Below are 18,684 nucleotides of genomic sequence, written 5' to 3' on the forward strand. Positions count from 1 at the left end.
TTGACGAAACGCAAGTTGTGTGTCGGACTGGGAGCGTCAACATGTCTTCTGTAGGAGAGGACAGATGTGGAGGTAAGAAGTCATTTGTTTTTGCATTAAAGATAAGACATTTATCATAGTGATTAGGCACAAATTTCACCATATCGTGTAATAATTTAGTAAAAAATTAATGCAAATACTTTAAACGTGTGTAACTTGGGAAACACCGCTAAAGCTGCTCACAGTGGTTCACGATTCTTTCACTAGTGCGCTACAAGTCACTTTCCTTCATCGTCGGTCGGATCAGGAAAACCAGCTGAGTTTTCATTGTCATTAAACTGTTGTCAGTGTTGGGACTAGAACTGACTTTGTCTCACCTTCCCAGGAAGTGCTGTTGCCCAAGACAGCAGAAAAGCAACAAAATGGGCGGGTGAGTATTTCCATTCAATTATACTTTTTTCTTTGTTTTGTCATTACATCTTATGTGTGAATGATTGCTCTTATCAAAGGTTATATGAAACACAGTGGAAAGTCTTAAAGAAATGCATAAGTGCTACCTGTAGATAGTTCGAAAGATATAGGTTTCCTGTAATCCCTATCATTTCGAAACTGGATCAGAATGATCGTAAACGATTTATGACCCTAAAACAACCACCCCCCCACACACACACACAGTAAAATTATATTGGTAATCTCCAAATGAAATGCAAATAGAAAATACCCCTCAGGCCATCATGATAAAGATGAAATATAATTCAAGATCAATCCTGCATTTTTTTTGACATTGTTCTTTGCTCAGGTGCTACAGAATAAATTAACAACCAAGTGTGCGAACACACACAAAAAGGCCATTCTAGCAAAATAAGTGTGTATATGTACTTGACAGGCTGTCAGCGGTCCCTGATCTAGTGTGTTTAGCACATAAACCGGTAGATCTGTAGGGTGGAGTTTGGAGGTCTCACTTTTGGCCTCTGTTCTTTTAGCAGCCTTTGCCATCTTGCTCCACCTGTCACACAGCTATTGAAGTCCATGTGGACTCTAAGCTGAGGGAACAATAGCTGCTTGACCCCCCCTCCAACCAGCAGCAGGGAGTCAATTCATGCACCTGTAGTTGTAGTGATAAACAAAGCAGCAAATGCCTGAAAAGCTCAGTCCTCCTGCATTTTTTTAGGATTCTGATTCTGAAAAATAAAGGATTCAGATGTTTTTGGCAACTTGAATCAAATGGTTTGACTTTCAGTGTGTTGTTGCTCAGCGATCGTATTCTACATCATTACAGGGTGTATTTCTGTTTGTTTTCTACAGCATGCTCAGAGAATATAACAGAGACCGATTCCTTCTTCGGCAGGTAACCAGTTTCTTGTTTGTTTTGGAGTGGAGAGTTTAATTTCCAGTACTCCGTCTAAAATGGTCTTTGTTTAACAGTACTCTAGCTTTGGATCCTGCAGAGGAGTACAAGATGGACAACAATCGACGAGGCCTTGCCATCATCTTTAACCAGGAGCGATTCTTCTGGCGTCTGGGATTAAACGATAGACACGGAACCAACGCCGACTGCTACAACTTGGAGAGGAGGTAACTCTTCTCAGCCTTGTGTCTGACAGGGAATGTTGACGTTTCTTGTCTTGAACTTGAAGGTTCTCATGTGGTGACACATTACCAAAATTATATTTGTGTATTAATTTTCTCCTCTCTTTCAGTTTGAAAGACTTAAATTTTGAAGTGAAGACGTATCAAAACTACAAACAGATAGAAGTGTTGAATAAAATCTGTGAAGGTAAACACATGCAGGATCACTTGTGATACTATGATGATGTCAGGAAGCAGCGCTGCTGCCGTCTTTTCAAGATAGTTTAACAAGTCGCCAATGCCACCATCCCCGCCCCAGCTGCAGAGGCCGACCATTCAGACGTAGACTGCTTCCTGCTCGTCTTCCTGAGCCATGGCGAGTACGATCACATCTACACATACGATGGGAAGATCAAGATTCAAGATATGACGGCCCTGTTCAAAGGAGATAAATGCAGGAGCCTGGTAGGAAAGCCAAAGATCTTCGTGTTGCAGGTGATGAAAGATCCGATCGGTGGTATTTCCGTAAACTGAAACCGGAACCTGGTCAGATCCGTGAGAACGTGTTTGCTTCAATCCCTAGGCGTGCCGGGGAGACAGACACGACGATCCAGTGACTCCCTGCGACGCCGTGGACAGCGAGATAAAGACGAACGAGGTGGTGGTTGACGCCAGCGCCATACACACCCTCCCCGCCGGGGCGGATTTCATCATGTGCTACTCGGTAGCTGAAGGTGAGATTGGAAGGTCTTGTGGTGTGATGGGTAATTTTTTAGTTACTCAATACTTAAAGGATGAGACAGTAATCCCATTTAGCAGGGAATTCCCATTTGACCTTGTTTTTGTCCCCCCCCCCACCTGTGTTGTTTAAGGCTACTACTCCCACCGGGAGACCTTAAACGGCTCGTGGTACGTTCAGGATCTGTGCGAGCTGCTTCAGCAGTACGGGACCTCCCTCGAATTCACCGAGCTGCTCACGCTGGTCAACAGGAAGGTGTCGATGAGGAGCGTCGGGCGCAGCACCGACCCCAAGTCTATCGGGAAGAAGCAAGTACCCTGCTTTGCTTCAATGCTCACCAAGAAGCTCTATTTCCGAGCTAAAAAGTAAATTCCAGACTTCATGCTGGAAATGATTGTGTTTTGATGGTGCCTGATAAATAGGGAGGGGTTTTAAAGATTTATTTCTGTTTGATCAATTTAGTCCTATACTGTATGTTTCTCATGCACACTAGTCTTCACATATGCGGTGAGGTATGGGCTCATTTGGCAGCCTATCCTGAACCTAGTGGTAATAAAATAGCAGAAGCCACATGTATAGGCATGCACAAAAGGAACGGAGTAACCCTGGCCTCTGGCGATCCCTCAGCTCTAGAAACACAATGCCAGCTGAAACATTGCTTTTTATTTCTGATGTTTGTCCTGTAGGGGGGAAATGCAATTCTTCAAGTATCCAATTATATTACATTTACAAGTATCCAAGGTAACAATCAAATAGAAAGTGGAAGAGAAACTGATGACCGGCTGCTCAGATGTTTGTTAGAGTTCCAGATTTTCCTGTTTATCTGAGACTGGATTCTCACATCGCTCTGGTTTCTTGTGTGCATACATGCGAACATACAGTGGATGTCATACAGCCCCATTTCCAAAAGTTTTGGGACACTTTTCAGTGCTTTGTAGCAATCGATATCCTTTCCTCCGGCGCTCCGGACATTTATCTGTTTTCTTTCTGTTCTTGACCGATCACAAGATGCTTCGCTCAGAGCGACACCGTGTTCACTAGAGGGTGCCCAATGACATACGCAAAACTTTGTTGCAACATAAGGTGTTGCAACTTTTCCGTCTTCCTCTGATTCGTCATCGTCTGTTCCGTGATTGGATCAGTCGTCATGACGCCGAATTCCATGATTTTAAGAAGCCTGACTTTCACTGACAGGCTCCTCCAGGTAAGTCCCCCACAGACAAACATAATGTATGTCTGTTGACGTCACTGACAGTCAGTGAGTTAATATGCAAATAAAATCAATATGTGATGATTTGCAATGATTTGATATCAAATGTTGAAACTGGAAAAAAAGGGAATTGTTTTTAAAAATGATAACCTCATTAAGAATTTGAGTTCAACAACATGTTGCACAAATTCATGTAACAGTTTTGAACTGAGACCAACTATTGCAGTTGTAGAAGTGGAATGTTTTCCCATTCTTGCCTAATGCAGAATTTCAGCTGCTCAGAAGTTTTAATGTCCATCATCAAAGTTTCCTTTTTAGCTCCCAGACTGTTAACATCATGCTGTTGTAATGAGTTCAGGTTTGGCTAAAATAAACAAGGCTAGCCCTGAAATAATTTTCAAAACACAAACTTTGTATTTTCAACATTTGATGTTATTTTTGCATAATTTGCAATTCAAATTAGGTTTCAATGTTTTTGCAAATCTATCAGATTCTGTTTGTATTTTACACAGAATCCCAACTTTTGAGTTTTTAATCCATCTATAATATTGTAACCCATCTATGGTAAAGTTCATCCAGGCACTGACTGATACGGGAAAAACACTAAAGCTGTCGTTATTTTAATTTTTCTTGCAAACACTTGTTTCTGCTACATGTCACTCTCCTACCATGGGAGTGAATATTTCACTGTTCACTTGTTAAATATCCTGCCTCTAGTATCTTCAACTTGTCACAGTTGAAGATAATTCTGGAATCTTTTTTTGCAGGGTTTCTCTTACCTAGTCCAATCCCTGTAGAACCAACTCAGTTTGCACTTTCTAAAAAATTGATTTTAAACGGCAAGATTATGATGGACCACTTGGTTAGCTGATTTTTTTTTTCTTCGCCTGTTGTCACAGTTTTTGCTTGCTTGTTTATCGAAATACTGCAGTGGTTGACCACTTTGAATTTTTCTTAAATCATGTCAAGAAGACCGAACACTGTCTTACAGGAAGCTGGAAAATGTCACCAGTCTTGTTTTTCTGAACATTAAAGCTAATGCAGGACTGTATTCAAGCCAACCCGCTGTATCGTGTGAGGCAGAGGAGAAAGCATCGTGACAATTTTATCACATTTTGATGATCATGCCTCTAAGAACCCAGAGGAATACCTCTCAGATATTGCTCCGTGGTCACATGTGCATTCCGTTTGTCTTCACGCTCACTCCAGCAAAAAGGGAATTCATGTTTGTGCTGTTCTTTTGTCTTAGGATGTAGGGTACTAAACTTGATCATGCATATTTGCACCCAGAATAGCGACAAACATCGATGTATAAGGTTCCTCGGGGATTAGGTGTGTCATGTTTTTAAAGAACTGTACTTGAAACACGTCGAGCTGTGTCACTTGATCTACGACTCAGGAAAAACTAAGCTACCAGCGATAATCTGTGTTCTTATGGTCACACTGTTGATTCGCTGTATTAAATTTGTCTTACGCAACTTCACTTTTTGTTATGTTGGGGGGTTTTTTGTGGTTAAATGTATTTATGTGCCTTTATTTCACCTTCACACTAAAGATATTTGCAAATGTCCATCTTCTATACATCCAAAGAGTCCCCATGACAACACGTTCCGAGTTTTTCATTGAGAGAAGTCACACAAGGACCGAGGAAATCATTTGTATTTCAATAGCTCCTGGTTTCTGTATGTTTCTACAAGATATTGGAATCATTATCAAGGCTGTAAACAAAACACAGAATGCTATGGATTCTTTGTACAAAGGCACCATTATCAAAATAAATTTGTTTTTGCTTAAGTGTGTGTGTGTGTGTGTGTGTGTGTGAGAGAGAGAGAGAGACAACTATTCATGGTTTTGGCTGGATCTGTTCAAGCGGCAGTTGAAGTCGCGTTGGGTTTCTCAGTCGTCTCAAGTCGTCCTGCACCTGAAACACAAACCAGACGGAAATATGGATCATCGATTCAGGAGGTATTTTTGAAGAAAAGAAATTATTTATCCAGTCCTAAAGTCTGTGGTCAAATATCTGTTTAAGATATTTATTGCTTTTCTTAAATGTTACCCCTTTAAAATACGATGGCATACATCCATGTATGCATTAGCATGTTAATATAGTCGTGTGCAAAAGAGCATTTTTGCATTAACATTGTCCTCAACAAGACACTACACATAGCAGGATTGCAGCTTAGCATGGCTTTATACTTGCAGTCGTATTGTTAATACACAAAGAAGATAACAGGAGGAAAAACAAATCCAGAAAAAAAAAATCAACCAACCTGAGTGAGTTCATCCCTCAGCTGGTTGTATTTTGCCAGGTTAAATTTCTTCTTCCTGGCGCCCTTGTGGAAGTAATGGAGGAACTGTCTGTCTTGAGCGTCTGGGTAAACATAATCCTGTGGGAAAGATTTAGCATCAACTTTAGCATCAGGCATACTACCAGCACGTCTCAAGATCACTAACACCTCGTTTAATCTGGATTACAAAAAAAACTATGTCCTATCCCGACGCAGCCACTTGCCTGTTTGGTCAGGACGTAATAGGCGAACACTCCGATGCTGGTGCCGTAGGTGATGAAGTAAGTGACCGGCTCCATGACGTCCCATGAATATACCCACCAGGTGAGCCAGGCCAGAGCCCCGCCCTGTAAGGATAACAAGGCCATGCCAGCCCAGAGGACCCTGGAGGTGTGGAAGTCCGCCGTCTGGGACAGCTGTGCCTTCATCTGTCACACCGGGGGGGACGGACAAAAAAAACCCACACAATGTGAGAGAGAGAAGGGTTTGAATCCCGTGCAGACGAAATGACATCCCTACCGTCTCCAGGGGAGACAGCTCCTGTTTGAGGAGGTCCAGTTTCTCCAGCAGCTGCCTCTCTTTCAGCTGGTGGTGATCAGGAAGGTGGAGCGCCGTGTGCAGCAGGTGAACGACATACTTCATGTCCTCCAGCCCCATGGCGTGCTCGCTGGATTTAGAGCCTGCAACACAATGAGGTGGGTCACGCCTGGAGAGGAAGTAACCTTTGTATGCATACGATGGAATTACAAAATAGGACAAAAACAAGGAGCCTTTCTGACTGGAGAGAACCGGGTTTGTACCTTTTTCAGGAGCACTGACGTTATAAAGTGCGTTGTTGATGACGAGCTGGAAGTCCTTGTCCAGCAGCGCGTCGATCAGAGTGGTGTTAGCGACACGCTCCCCGTCTGGCAGGAGAAGACACGTCCGAATCAGTCAACACAAGCATGGGTAGAATGAGAGGGACTCAGTAACACACACACATAAACACGTGCTTGACAAGGACTGAGAGTTTCACAATTCCAACATGATTCCTGAAATGATAGAAATCTCTGATTTCAGGATACTATTTTCTTTCGATGCAGCTGTGTGTGTTACATTCAGGCGGCGCCGATTCATAGAACACTTGTCAAAGAAAAAAAAAACAACCAAAACTTGTTTCTCTAGTTTGGAGAATGTTCCAGTCCCACCCCCCTCCTCAGGCAGCTCCAGCTCCAATGTCACCGCCTTGGATACAAGGTAACATACCGGAACCTCTAGAAGACATTATTATTTTTCTAAATGCAATGGCGCACACAAAGACCTTTAAATACACTCTGAGAGGTGAAATGGGCGTTCCCTTGAAGGCTATAACTGGCGTTGAAGTTTGAAAAGTAAAAGTCCCTCACTTTTGAGAGCAAAGACAAATATATTAGTAAATATAGGCTATCATAATTATTAGGTTTAACTGTTCTGTTCTACTCAAATACATTACAACACTTAGGGGCAAGTGTGTCCAAAGTCTGGTCCGTGGGAATCATGGTCCACATGATTTTATATTTCTTGTGCCTTATGTCTAAAAATGTTGGCCCACCAGACAGAATGATAAATTGTGAGCATGCAGTTCCATTACTCAACTCATGGAGGCAGCGTTGTGCAACACGTCCGTCAACTGGTATAAACCTTCCCAGAAGAAGACCGAATGGGCCAATCACAGCGCTCACTGACGCTGGTACTCTGGCTTGGGCGGGGTCGTCACAACAGAGAGTTCTGCAGGCGTTTTCAGCCCTCACTCAGCCGTCTGAATGAACTTTGTTCTGACCCCTCAACTGAAAAGTTGACAATGAAGCTGCAGCTTCCAGAAAAAGTGGAAATTACTATATTTTAACACTGAAAGCTGCTTGATTTGCCATTGGAGTGTTTCCTTCTTAATACTAATGCTGTTAATACGAATACATGCTAAAACATAATAAATTGTCTGAGAGCGACCATGTTGAAATTATACATTAGGCTTTGAATCAAACTGGTCTGTGCCACTTCTCAGCTTTCTCTCCTCCTACCCCTCACCAGATTGCAAGAAAAAATTATAAAAAGAATGAAAGAAGAAAGTTAAACCAGCAGTTAGCGTCAGGGCACCTAAAGTAAAGTGTCTGGTGCATTGATAGCGATCACGCCTCTTTCTCACCCTTGGAGAAAACAGAGGCTATGGCTCCGGGGTCCTCTCTCTGCAGATCCGTGATCAGGTCTCCAACAGTCATCAACATGGGCCGAAGGTAGAACAGACACTTCTCGTTCCTGGACGGCAACGGGACCTCCAGAACCAAACGGCCATATTTGTACTTGAGGGACACGTCTGTAACACAATGACAGGAAACTCTGGTGAACTGAAGTTCTCCTACCGCACCTCTGGTGCAGAAGTGATGAATACAAGATTGTATAATTAATAAGAAGCGATTGTAAAGCCATAGCGCAGCAATGCGACACAGGTTACACAGTTTGGATGTAGTGAAGGCATCTTACCACTAGATGGCGGGGCTGTGCTGTAGAAAAGAGCGTGGGTACTTCCGAGCAGAGGGAGCCTCTGTTGGACCTGGATAAGAAGAGAAGCAAATGAGGAAGCAGAAAACAGGACCATTAACAGCCCTCCTTTGGTAAACTCAGCTGATGTCGGGGAGCAAACAGATCCTGAAAAGACGGAGATCTAAAAAACAAAAACAAACAAAAAAAACCTACTGAAAAACCATTCCGTCATCAAGCCACGTCAATTGAGTTATCTGGGCTTTGGCCTGCGCTCAGGGTGCTTTTAGGCTAATATGAATTCCCTCTCCAGCAACTGCTGGCTTCTGAATGGCCGGTGCTTTCTAAACAGCACGGTATCTTAGCGACGGATGGGACAGATGACAGATTCTCGACGGAAGCCTTTGCCACGACTTTTCATTAGGTTAATGGAATTCCAGGCTGCGCGGCCTTTAACACTTAATGTAACGTCAGCATCATCTCTCCATGGAAAAGCAGGATGGTCCTGATATTAAAAGGAGGCGTTCTTCAACAAAAGCTTGTTGGTCTAGTCACAAGGAGCAGGACTTGGTCTGTCTTTTGGTAATTTGGGTTTGAATCTATAAAACAGAATGCATCTACGAGATTTTTCTCCGAGAATCAAAGGAGTCCTGCTTCGGAGGATGTGACAGACACTTTGTCCTGCCCTTTTGTCCTTCAGTTGGAAAGTCGCTATCCATAAAGTATCAAAGAGGAACCAGGGTGGCTAGTCATTTTCATGGGATGAAAAAGCAAACAAGGCCTGAGGGACAGTGGTGGTGGAATGATAGCCAGATGTGCAGAAGTCCCTTAAACTCGATTAAATGGGAGATGGAGCCTTCACGGGGGAAGAAATATGACTCACATACAGCAATCAATAACCATCCACTTGACAAGCAGCATCTCACGTGATGATATGCATCATGAGGATGCCAGTAAATAACAACCAGAAGCCATACACGCAGGTTGAGAAAGCAATCACAACATAGAAATTTCTGTTACAAGGAACGAGTACACCATACTGGGATAGAAAGATTATTCATAAATAGTCCACATAAAGAAATTCCAATAAGGTTAGGTTTTAGCTCAACTCTGCAGCTGAAAGCCGTCACGGAGCTCGACGTGCGTCAGCACGCCGGCTCTCCCTGGACAAAAGGGGAAAACATGAAAAAAAATCAGTGAAGCATGTAGTGGAACTGGGTACGATCGCACAAACATGGTGGCATCCAAAACACAGAAAGGCAGAATTATCAGTTTTAAAAGAAATGTTTCATTGTGGCTAAAAACAACATAAAACATGTAGTATAGAATAAACCCTTCATCCAAATGTAGGTGTAGAATAATATGTTTGGTCTGATACAGTTCTGTAAATGAACTAGGAAAAATGGCAGAGCTGTCAAACCTGAGAAATGAAAGATTGAATAGAAAATACTTTGACTTGTGAAATTACTTTTGTAAAATAATGAATGGAAATCCTTCAATCCAAGGAGGGGGAAACTAGAAACTAGGAACGAAAAACGCCGCCATAATACCAGAACAAGAGTAATCTGGAGACAAATCCTTTTGACATCCCAATTATACGCAAAGTTCAGTCAGGTGAAGCAAACACCGTCAACCAGCTAAAATATACTGTATATATCGAAGCTTCCAAATTGCAATCGTGCTCCAGAATCTAGTAGTCCACAAGGTTGTGTTTGGCTACACAATCTCCAAGATTAACATCTATTTGTACACCTCAAAAGACACCTGCAAGATCAGTTACTATCCATTAATGTCTGATTATCCTTTGCAATGCACTCGTTCTATGGCTATGATGATAAAACCTGGACACCGGACACGACAATCGTTTATTTTACAGTCGTGATGTGGATTTGTAAAAGCCACTCATATAACAACACTTGATTACACTGAGTGCAGGCGTTGACTGCTAACACTCATGCGAATAAGATGTCAAAAGTATCGTCAATCTCATTAGAAAACCCTCCACGTCCAAGCGTGTTAACAAGGCGCTCAGCCGGGCTACATCTGTGCTCCAGTCATTGGTTCTCTGTTAATGTGAAAACAGCAGCTCTGCAGAGAAGCATGAAGGGCGAGACTGGACTATTTGTCTCTTTCAGGAGAGGAGTGTGTGCTTGTGTGTGTACAAGATCTCAGAAATATTTGGGCGACGGTAGCTCAGTCCACTGTGTCTCGTGCTGGGGACCGGTGGGTGGCCGGTTCAAGGCCCATGTGGACCATTCACCTCCTGAGCACTGCTGAGGTGCCCTTGAGCAAAGCACAGACCCCTACAAGTTACTCAGTTCCCACGAGGGAACTGCCTGCCACTCTACCTCCCAGTATTTGCGCGTTTACATGCCCCTTGTGTGTGTGTGTGTGTGTGTGTGTGTGTGTGTGTCACAGGTATATATTTGTACACACTTAAAAACACGTGTGACAAATACTAATAACTGGAGTGGAAAAATAATCTCCCCTATGGGAATCAATAAAATTCGATCGTTCCTTCCCCCATCCCCAACGGTTGCTAATATGCCACGTGCACGGTTTCATTCAGGAACAACACAAAGTGTCAGAAAATGCATGTTGGAAGCTGCATGATGAGTAGGAACCCATCGCCAAAGCCACGCTCCTGTGTTGTGTTTTTGTGTGTGTGTGTGTGTGTGTGTGTATCTTGCACACAACCGCCTTCTAAGTGCAGGTGAAGATCCTGAAAGCAAACATTTTAATGACTTTGGGACAGCTCCGGTTCAGGAAACACACTGAAATTTTATAAGAGTTTGTAAAAAAAAATAAAAAAAAGCGAACAAGCCCATACACGCCAAAACAAATAAAAGACACCAAACCGGCAGCCACACCCATGCTAACCACCAGACACACAGCTTTGCAGGAAGGGGGCTCTTTGAGTTTTGAAAAACAGTTTGCATCTAGAGAGCTCAGACTATTTTTATTGATCCAGACTGAGAATTTTCAATTAGAGTACTACGTATATGGTTTGGCTGTAGCAGCCCCCATTGCTAGAGGGCTCAGGGTATCAGAACACTAAGTACACGAGAACAAACTCATTCCATTGAAGTCATTTAAAACTCCTTTACTGTTAAAGGTTTTGTTCTCAGCTCTTTAGTGTCAGTGAAATCAGCATACTATTCCCATACTGCTTTGTTTAGCATTTCAAGACAAAAACCTCACAACTACATTTGTGCAATGTGTTTTCTTTAAATTATAGCTAACCAACAGTCCTTCAGCTTTCCTTCCCGTGCAGGTGAAAAACAAACGAGAATGCAGGAATCCGATTCTGTGTCGTCTCATCATCGATATAATTTTTGCGCCGCATGTTGTCATGAGATTTAATAAATCGACAAAAAACAGGAAATCTATGTTGTTAGAGATCGTCTGATGAAGATCACACTGTCTTAGATGAACAAACATATTGTTTACTGTTATTCTTTTGATATTTTTTATCGAAAAACTGGTTTGAGGACGGCTTAACGTTGTGGAATATCACTACGTACAGCGGTTAAGGCTAAATTTAGATTTTGGTACCAAAGCAAGTGCAAATGCAAAATTTAAAAGTCTAAAAGGACGAAATATGACAATTTAAAGTCAATAAACTATATTACTCCTGTTGTTTCTCAAAAAACATTTGAGGGTACATTTATACCTCGAGATACAGGTTTTTAAACTATGCCATTCCAGCAGGGGGGCAGAGAGGGAGGAGATGAGCCATGAAAATGAACGCGGTGAAGAAACTTCATGTCTCCGCTCTGCAGGCCTGGTCTTCCCACTCGAGCGTGGAGCAGAGGGTTATCACCGAGACGAGCGGCATCTTTTCGCCGTTGTCTCCCAGCAGGTTATTACGATCCTGTCAACGCTGAGCTATGGGCTGTTCTCCCAGAGCCACTATAGGTTTCTCCTCCGACGCTCATCGAGGGTTTGGTACCCCTAAACAAAGCAAAGTGACTTTCAGCACACACAACTGACATAACATGATGACTTGCGTCGCCATGCAGCCATGGCTGGAAGCAAGATGGGAAAGAAAATCTATGAGCGACAGCCTGAAGACCGAGGAGGAAAACAGGCTGCCAAAATGAGAAATGGAACTGGTCCCATTTGTGGTGATGAAAAAGAGTCAGCGCTGTGCCATGAAAATGATTTGCATTTCTCTTTTTGTATCCAATTAATGACCTTGTCAGAGTAAAAAGCACTACATCCTGCAGGCTGCATGCAGGTGGTGGGAAGAACAGCTTTGTGTCTGTGCAGCACCGACATGTTTGGCTTCAAATTCAATTAAATGGAACGGACTCATTAAATTTATTTAATGCATGCTGGGAATGTAAAGATAGACTCGCAGAGATTTTCTGTGGTGGCTTTTGAAAAAGTTAAAAGAGCAGGTGTTTGATAGTTATTTTATAGTTTCATTTTATAGTTAATCACAACCCTGCAAAAAAAATATATTCTGGTGTTAAATCACTGAACCTTAACAACACAGTGAGACGCCATGAGCTTAAACAATCCTTTACCTTATTGCTTAGCATAGCACAATGGAAGTTCTCTTCCAATGCAGAAAATAACTACAATATAGTCCAGTGCACTGTGAGGTGCACTCACTGGATTATAAGGTGCATCTGATTACAATGTGCACCTTCAATGAATGGCCTATTTTAAAACTGTTTTCACCAGAACAGAGCACACCACATTATAAGGCGCATAGAATAGAATGCATCCACTAGACTGAGCTGCGCTTAAGGGCTTACATTCACGACTGTAGCCTTTTCTCAAATTTCATGAGCCATCTCACTGCTAGCCAAAGGTGCCGGGCTTGCAATCGATTCGCAAATGTGGTTGACACCTGAAACAGCGGGTAAACTGTGTGTGGGGGGCAGCTTCGACTTATGTATTCTATCTGGGCTGCTGACCAGATAGGCAATAGGGCGTTTAAGGCTACAGCTGAGAGCCGAGAACTCATCTGAGAACTCATCTTCAATGAATGGCCTATTTCAAAAAATTTTTCATACATAAGGCACATTGGATTGTAAGGCACACTGTCAGTTTTTGAGAAAATTAAAGGCTTTTAGGTGTGCCTAATAGAGCAGAAAATACTGTATACTTCACAAATTTAGTTTTAATTGCTGCAAACAAATATTCTTTTTTAGAAACCTAAAGCCAGGAGAGTATGACGATGGAGATGCTGTACAGGCTTTAAACAAACCTGAAAATTGGTAAAGATTGGACTCCAGCAGCATCTTCAGCTGTAAGTTAAACATTTTACAGCTTAGCGTCGGTGAACAATTTTAAAATATCTCCATGTGTGTAGCGATGCACAGAAAACACACACATTTACCTGCATGCAACACATGGATGTAAGAGTTCTAGACATCCTCTGTCTATTTCATGTGACCCAGGCAGAGGTCACATGACTATCAATGTGGTACTAATGGATGGTGTAATTGATTCAACATGTAATCTGCAGATAGACTTGAAATTGTGAGTGAACACAACAGGTAAGCAAACGTAGTGTGTGAAGGAAAGGGACGCCGCTATTGGATTGATTCTACTTATTGATTGGGCCAAACCCGCCAGCATGACGAATGGGGTCATCCGTAACAGACTACATGAGGAACTGGGTAATAAAAGTAGCACTTCAACCTACATCCTCGGGGTATTTTCATTGGCTACTGAGATTTTAAAACGGATTGGCGAAGCTTTTTTCTAGCACAGCATCTGGAGACGACGCGCCAACAAACCTGTCGTCCTTCTTAACAGATATTTTTCATTATTGTAATTATTAAGCGTGTCGGGAAAAAACAGTCACTTAATGTATTTCACATAATATCAGTTACCCAAATTGATTATTGAAAATCTAAGCATGTATATTTATAACTAGCAGTTCTAACAAGCTAAATGAAAACAGCTCATTAAAAAAGAAAAAAAAAATTGTGTTAAATTAAGTTTTAAACGTTTTCTATGCTCTACTAAATCTTGGAGAAGGCATCCTTAGATTTGCTAGTCGTTCTCTACAGCTGCTGTTTTCAGTTTGTGTTGAGGCCCACATTATTGCTGTGTAGAACAGGATGAGATATCAATCAGGTCTCCATGCGGCCTCGAGGGAGACCGAGCAGTAAAAGCATCCCAAATAACAATTAGAGTGATGAAACGCTCGCTACAGACTCACAGCGACTATAGAGACAGATAAAAGAGCAGCGGGTGAAAAGGGATCATTAAAATAGTTATAATTACAACTCAATTCAAGTGGGTGGTATTACTGCTGCCTCATCAATTAGTTTCCTTTAATTCTAACTCAGCATAACTTGATCGCAACATTTACTAACGCTACCTTTTCCTTTTTGCAGAGAATAGTTTTACCTGCAGCTTTTTTTTTTTTTGCTGCTCCTGTTTGAGTCGGGACCAAGAGGCAGACTGTGGTTTCAAACATATCGATCGCATTTACACTCGCCTCAGATACAATTACGTCAGGAGCCAAACCACATCCACACCTGCCAATGCATGCATTGTCTTAGCAAGCGTTTTTCTTTTACACTCCAGATCACACGTTAATACTGGATGGAAATGGAGTTGCACACTGTTGTATTAGAAGACGTCTCCTTATTGAGCAGCGCTGATCCAATTCAAGTCCTTGACCGGGTGAAACACAACTCTACCAGACTCCCTCAGGGTAAAGACCACAGGACTATTCCACAACTTCTGTCTTCTTCTATTACCGTGGCTGCCGCCCTAAAGAACAGATCTATGCCTGGTATGACCAGCCTCCACACTGGCAACAGGCGGTCAGGATTTGCTGGCATGTAGCGTAATGCCACTCCAGGGGATGGAAGCTGCAGACTGACACTTGGAGTCATCTGCTGGGGTTGGTGATTCCTGTGTGAGAGGTTCTGTGGACACTCAGTCATTTTTAAAATGTGCTTCAATGCTCAAAAGAAGAGAATCTAACCGACGGTCAAAAGCAGAAAAAACAACATGACTGACAGGTTGTCACCCCCCTCACCTAAAAATCACAGGGGGAGTTCTCAAAGGGCGGGGGTTATGACTGCTGTCACCACTGTGAGAACAGGCCTTCCAGTCAGCTCGTAATTCTAATGCCAGCCCTTGAACTCAGTCGTTCACCGCTGCCGACCTACAGCACCGTAAATCTGTCTCCAGTCGCTCACGGCCATCCAGACAAGAAGTTCTAACACACTCTTCTGTGAGAGATGAAACACAACTGGAACATTCCTGCAGGACAAGAATGAAGAGCCCACATACACAGGACCATGGCTTCAGCTTCGCCATGCAAAGGAAGATGGATTCCATCAAGGGTCAGGAGATCCTAGCTGAAGATTCCTCGCCATCTGTGAGGAAGCTGAAGCTCTGGAACCGCTGGATGTTCCCAAATGGAAACGATCCCACACAGATCTCAAAGCCAGGAGAAGTGAACGTCACCGTCTCCTGACATGAGACCCAATAGAATTATGAAGAAGGTGGTTGCAGCGTGTTAACCTTGGAATATCACTGAGCTGGAGAACTTCTTTTCTAAGGAATGGGTTAAGATTCTTCAGGAATACAACCAGAAGCTGGAGTTAGAAACCTGGATGTGCAACAATGTCATGAAAGATAACCACCTCAAGCATCTCATAGAAAAATGGAAGCATCTGCCTTGATACCATTTTACAAAAGAAAACTTTTAGCTTCAGGCCGGCCAAAAACGAGGACATATGTCTGAGTGGTTTCATCCCCTGTGAAAATAATCACTGACCCTCTAATTAAAGGGACTTTTTTTTTTTTTTTTTTTTACAATTATTCAAACAGGATCTGTCCTACACAGCTTCTGCTGGACATTTATGGTCAAAAAAAGAGGAAAAAAACCCAACATGGAGGCGGTGACGTCAAACATGAGATCACTAAGTCTTCTGTTTCCCACTAATGGCCGCTTCCATTGTACTTTTACCCCTAAAGCTTTCCATGTGACTTCCTCAAGCAACACTTTTCTGACAGTATGTCACATAAAAGGAGGAAAACTGCAGCTCAAACGTTATATACGGCTCACAACAAAAATAGAATCCATCTCAGTCATGCTGGTATGAGGGAATGACTCATGACAGCTCGTCCATGCTACTGAAAGAATAGCTTTTTTTTCCTGTCTTCCCTCTATCTGTCAATATTCACTCAGTATGCAGAGCATCGCAGCACGAGGAGCCCTAACAGTACTTCCTGTTCATCCTGCACAGACAGCTTCCTCCTGGGCTACTGGTGTGTGAATCTCCCTGCAATGGGAAGATAAAAATGAACAATAACATCTGATGCAAATTCCATTTTAACGCCTCATTAATAACCCTGTGAGTAAAATAACACCACAGAAACCTCTGAGCTGTTTGCTCTGATGCGATGAGGGCCTGTTTTTTGCTTCCTGCAGCAGGTCCCACCTACACTTCACTGGCAATGCATGCATTCAGTAATTTGTGCAGACAGATGTTCACCCTGCAGTGGCAAACAGGCATCCTATGATGCACAAGAAGAATGTATTCATCCCCATGCTGAACATAACCCAAACTGTAGGATATTGTAAATGTCAGGGAAGACCATTTTAATTATATACCCCCCAAATCCCAGATTACAATCCCTCAGTGCGCTGTATAATTTACACCAGCTGTTTAGACATTAGTGACGTCACTGGGGATTGGACAGAGTGAAGCGCGTCTTTCATGGTAGTTAAGAAGCGCATTTAGAGGAGTACTAATGTTTCCAACCGGACGGCGCATCAATATCTTCTGAGGAGCGATTAAATAAGAGGGGTGTGATGTTGATGAGAAGTACAGTCATAAACTCTCCTAGTCCACACCCGTGGAGCTGCGTAATGTACATACTTGAATTATTTATCTACTGTTGGATCATGAGTGAAAAAAAATCCAGCTCTTAGAAATAAGGAGCAGGAAGAGAGAGAGAGAGGGTGTGTGTGTGTGTTAGTGTGTATGAAAACATTCAAATCCTAAAGTTTACGTCACGCATGACACACGTTATTTAAGTTAAGTTGTTTTTTTACTCAAACAAACCAGTAGAATCGGTCTTCCTTCGGGGCAGAGGTCCCACACAAACCGGATCACACTGTCCACATTCCACCGAAGTGTCGTGGTGCGTTTAAAGACCAGGAAACCGGCGCATCGACAACACACCCTGGTGAATTCACACCACTTATTTCTATATTTTTGCAGCACTAAAGATTGAATAAACGTTATTTACCCACAATTTTAATTACCTGGTGCAGAAAAACGACCGGGCGAGTAGTTTTGACGCCGCCGGGACTTCCCAGAAGTCTCGCCGCAACTTTGCCGACTATGCGCAACGAAGCCATCGTCCTGTCCGTGAACGCTGTTAGCTTTGTCTCCGCTGCTGGGGCATTCCCGGGACAAATCCCTCTACCGAATGAGGCCCCCGGTGTCCGGTGTTCCCAATCAAAAGCAACTGACGACGTATGCGCAAAATAAAAAAAATTAAAAAAAAGAAGCAAAGAGGAGCCGATCGGAACGCAGTTCAGCCTGAGCCGCGTTCCATTTCCTACCACACAAGCAGACCGTGACGCGTCCGCGTCCAATCCTCTCTCCTCCTCTTTTTTTTTTTTTTTTTGGCGCTTTAGAGTTTTGCAATCCAAACCGTGGGCGCAGTCCCAACCCAAAGCCAGCGAACACACCACACCCCTTCCACACAGATTCAGCTGCTTGGACCTATAGGCAGTGTTTATTTATTTATTTATATGTCAGATTATTCACACGCACAACGGGGAAGTGAGTGTTCTGTACAAAAACAACATGGAAAGTGAAACGTGTTGAATCACCTTCAACAGACAGTTGTGAATTAGCTAATGGCACATTTTTTTAATTATTATTTTTTAAATAATTGTTTGCAGCATATCTCAAACAGATGACAACAGATTTTGATTAAATTCAGTTTAGGGAGTGTTCTTGGTTCAATGAAGAGTCTTTTACATTTCTAAGTGGATCCAGGTAAAGACGTGGGTTCTGGATCACTTGTTACTTTCTTGTCCAATCAAAAGAAAACCTTCCACGTCTCATATTGGTTCATCATTCAAATGTGTGGGATTAAAACATATACATGGCATAACATTATGAGTACTTGCCTAATATCGTGTAAGTCTCCTTATTGCTGCCTTAACTGCCCTGACCTGTCATGGACTCCACCAGACCTCTGATGGGGTGCTGTAAGTTTTCAGGTGGGGCCTCTTTGGACTGGACTTGTTTGTCCAGCATGTCCCACTGATCATGACTGGATTGGAATCTTGTGAATTTGGAGACAAAGCCTCCACCTCAAAGTCTTTTTGTTCCTGAAACAATCAAACCCAGCTGGAAGAGGCCGCTGCCATCAGGGAATATTGTTTCCATGAAAAG

At 42.7% G+C, this 18,684-nt stretch overlaps 2 protein-coding genes across 2 annotated transcripts; one reads left to right on the plus strand and one right to left on the minus strand.

Annotated features, from left to right (window-relative positions):
- Positions 1-5: 5 nt before the first annotated feature.
- Positions 6-5,291, plus strand: LOC137600255 (caspase-6-like). Its single transcript, XM_068321774.1, has 8 exons — positions 6-72; positions 365-409; positions 1,285-1,327; positions 1,405-1,554; positions 1,680-1,756; positions 1,868-2,043; positions 2,132-2,282; positions 2,421-5,291. Exons 1-8 carry the CDS (start codon positions 42-44, stop codon positions 2,654-2,656), a joined length of 909 nt encoding a protein of 302 aa, XP_068177875.1. The 5' UTR covers positions 6-41; the 3' UTR covers positions 2,657-5,291.
- On the minus strand, positions 5,141-17,864 carry LOC137600254 (calcium uniporter protein, mitochondrial-like). Its single transcript, XM_068321773.1, has 8 exons — positions 17,538-17,864; positions 8,282-8,351; positions 7,947-8,114; positions 6,586-6,690; positions 6,305-6,465; positions 6,010-6,213; positions 5,768-5,884; positions 5,141-5,418 (listed from the first exon to the last, which is right to left on the minus strand). Exons 1-8 carry the CDS (start codon positions 17,631-17,633, stop codon positions 5,341-5,343), a joined length of 999 nt encoding a protein of 332 aa, XP_068177874.1. The 5' UTR covers positions 17,634-17,864; the 3' UTR covers positions 5,141-5,340.
- Positions 17,865-18,684: the final 820 nt, after the last annotated feature.

This window comes from Antennarius striatus, chromosome 8, assembly GCF_040054535.1.
Source record: "Antennarius striatus isolate MH-2024 chromosome 8, ASM4005453v1, whole genome shotgun sequence".
Classification (NCBI taxonomy): Eukaryota; Metazoa; Chordata; class Actinopteri; order Lophiiformes; family Antennariidae; genus Antennarius; species Antennarius striatus.

What these genes read in the sequence shown, in the direction of transcription:
- LOC137600255 (XM_068321774.1), top strand. Translation starts at nt 42, where the DNA reads ATGTCTTCTGTAGGAGAGGACAGATGTGGAG. An exon ending in GTTGAATAAAATCTGTGAAG is followed by an intron (nt 1,757 to 1,867) that starts GTAAACACATGC and finishes TCCCCGCCCCAG; the next exon opens with CTGCAGAGGCCGACCATTCA. An exon ending in CAAAGATCTTCGTGTTGCAG is followed by an intron (nt 2,044 to 2,131) that starts GTGATGAAAGAT and finishes TTCAATCCCTAG; the next exon opens with GCGTGCCGGGGAGACAGACA.
- LOC137600254 (XM_068321773.1), bottom strand. Translation starts at nt 17,633, where the DNA reads ATGGCTTCGTTGCGCATAGTCGGCAAAGTTGCGGCGAGACTTCTGGGA. An exon ending in AGCTGTCTCCCCTGGAGACG is followed by an intron (nt 6,214 to 6,304) that starts GTAGGGATGTCA and finishes CCGGTGTGACAG; the next exon opens with ATGAAGGCACAGCTGTCCCA. An exon ending in ATTACGTCCTGACCAAACAG is followed by an intron (nt 5,885 to 6,009) that starts GCAAGTGGCTGC and finishes TCTTTCCCACAG; the next exon opens with GATTATGTTTACCCAGACGC.